This window comes from Argentina silus (genome assembly GCF_951799395.1).
Source record: "Argentina silus genome assembly, chromosome: 16".
In the NCBI taxonomy this organism is placed as follows: domain Eukaryota; kingdom Metazoa; phylum Chordata; class Actinopteri; order Argentiniformes; family Argentinidae; genus Argentina; species Argentina silus.
In genome coordinates this window covers 13095082-13097581 of record NC_139670.1, presented here as the reverse complement: position 1 = coordinate 13097581, position 2500 = coordinate 13095082, and the positions used below count along the sequence as shown (strand labels likewise).

The 2500-nt window shown below is 39.8% G+C and overlaps 1 protein-coding gene across 3 annotated transcripts in view; it reads left to right on the top strand.

Annotated features, from left to right (window-relative positions):
- nrxn1a (neurexin 1a) overlaps positions 1-2500 on the top strand; it is a gene marked incomplete at both ends in the record, with an annotated part of 46977 nt that overhangs the window by 32587 nt on the left and 11890 nt on the right. Inside the window, one exon of one of the 3 annotated variants that reach the window (XM_083687353.1) lies at positions 296-322. The exons of the other annotated variants lie outside the window; for them this stretch is intronic. Within the exon in view, the coding sequence (XP_083543479.1) occupies positions 296-322 (27 nt within the window). The remainder of the gene's footprint in view (positions 1-295; positions 323-2500) is intronic. 3 annotated transcript variants of the gene reach the window in all.

The following is a 2500-nucleotide window of genomic DNA, read 5'->3' as shown; positions in this document are numbered from 1 at the left end:
TGTCTTGTCTATCTTATCTCCTCTGTCTGTTTCCTTCTACACTATGTTCTTGACTCTGTCTCTGTCTCTCTGTCTCTCTCTCTCTCTCTCTCTCTCTCTCTTTCTTTCTCTCTCCCTCCCCCTCTGTCTCCCTCCCCCTCTGTCTTTTTTGCCATTTCTCTCTGTCGCTCTCTCTCTGTCACTCTCTCCCTGTGTCGCTCTCTCTCTCTCTCTCTCTCTCAGTTTTAGTTGATAACACATGCATTTTTGTGCTTTTACTAACATATTTTGCTTTTTTTCATTTGGCTGACAAAAGTTGCATTGATGAAAGCTGACTTGCAAGGTAGATCGCTCTGTGTGTGTGTGTGCGTGTATGAATGCGTGAGTGTTTGCGTGTATGTGTGTGTGTATGTGAGTGTGTATGTGTGTGTGTGTCCTCTCCCCTGCCCAGTGTTTCAGTACTGTGTGGATCCCTGTGATCCAGGATCAGGGGTCAAAGGTGACTCAACACTGACCTGTCCTCTCCTGGCCACCGTAGTGACATCATCACCGTAATGACATCACCACCGCTTGAGTTTGACCACAACTCCTTCACCTTGGTCAACTTACTTGCCGCATGCGTCTAACCCCTCCCACCTGCTTCTAACCCCACCCCTTGTAGATATAACCACGCCTTCTTCTGTCTAACCACACCCTTGAGTCCAGCCCCACTACTGCATGCTCTATATATCCTCCTGAAATTGGGCCCAATTCCATTTCAATTAAATCAATTTAAGAAGCGTTTTGAAATACCGATTCAAGAATGCCATCTATTTTCGTTGTGGTTCAGTTCTTGAATATTGCAATTTCATGTTGCTTCCTGAAATGACAGAATTTAAATGGCAATGTCCCCAATCAGAAACTGTGCTATAAATGGCATACCTACAGTACATACCTATCAAAACTAAAGGAACGGCCTAAGCCAAAACCAAACACTATACAACTACCACTGAACCCTACAACTACCACTGAACCCTACAACTACCACTAAACCCTACAACTACTACTGAACCCTACAACTACCACTGAACCCTACAACTACCACTGAACCCTACAACTACCACTAAACCCTACAACTACTACTGAACCCTACAACTACCACTAAACCCTACAACTACTACTGAACCCTACAACTACCACTGAACCCTACAACTACTACTGAACCCTACAACTACCACTGAATCCTACAACTACCACTAAACCCTACAACTACTACTGAACCCTACAACTACCACTGAACCCTACAACTACCACTGAACCCTACAACTACCACTAAACCCTACAACTACCACTGAACCCTACAACTACCACTAAACCCTACAACTACCACTAAACCCTACAACTACTACTGAACCCTACAACTACCACTAAACCCTACAACTACCACTGAACCCTACAACTACCACTCCCTCTACTTCTGTAGTTCATTATGTTACTTGTACTAGTACTACTAATTAAGGGTTGCAAAGAACGGGAATATTCCCGGTATATTTCTAAACTTTCCTGGAAACATTCAGAACATTGTTCAATTACCGGAATTATGAATGCATTGTCTGACATTAAAATACATTAAATCAGGATTCTTCTCCAAAGATCTGCACAGCCTACTGATTTCAGAAAATCCGATAGCTTAAATAAACAGCCCCTTCGCTTTGGCAGTCCTAAATTAGCTCAAATGCAAAAACAAATCCTCAAAATAGTAGACAAGAGGTTAAGCTGGATAAATGAATACCACTTCAGCAATCAGGTCATTTAAGTTTTGTATTAATTTAAAAAAAACTTTGTTCTAATGTTTATTTTTGCCTTGAAATTGAAAACAAGAGGATAAGATGTGATCTTCACGAAAAATGTAAAACTCTTTCCTAAATATATCCTGTGTAACAAGACGAGTCAAAATTGTTTTAGGATGAAGTTTTGATTTTCGCCAATAGCCAATGCATTTCAATGCAACCATGAGGCTTATCACTGGATAGCACTTGATACTTCAATAAGGAAACACTTTGAAGAGTTTATCATAGACACAAATGCTGTAAATAATATATAAATATAACAATATTGAAACACTATTTTGTTATTGAAACATGATCTAAAGAGTGGAAACACAGGGGATAGGCATTCTGCTTCAAAACAAATGATTACCCCGAAATCTGTCTTTGGGGTGATTTGGCTACTTTACCTAATTAGCAAGCAAGCTGTTATGGCATATTTCTCTGAAACAAAATGTTCTACCAACTTGTTACTCAAAGAAAAAGTGGGCACACAGATAAGGAATATAGAAAATACAGTTTACATTTTCAGAGTGCTATTTTAAGATCGATTTCCGATCATTTCCAAAGTTTCCATAGATTAAAAAAAAAAAAAAAAAAAATGGCTGTGGTTTAGGAAAGTTTCTCAAACTTAGGGGAATTTTGCAACCCTACTACTAATACAACTAATACTACTAACACCCTTTAAGTAGCCTAGCCCCACTCCTGACGACAGC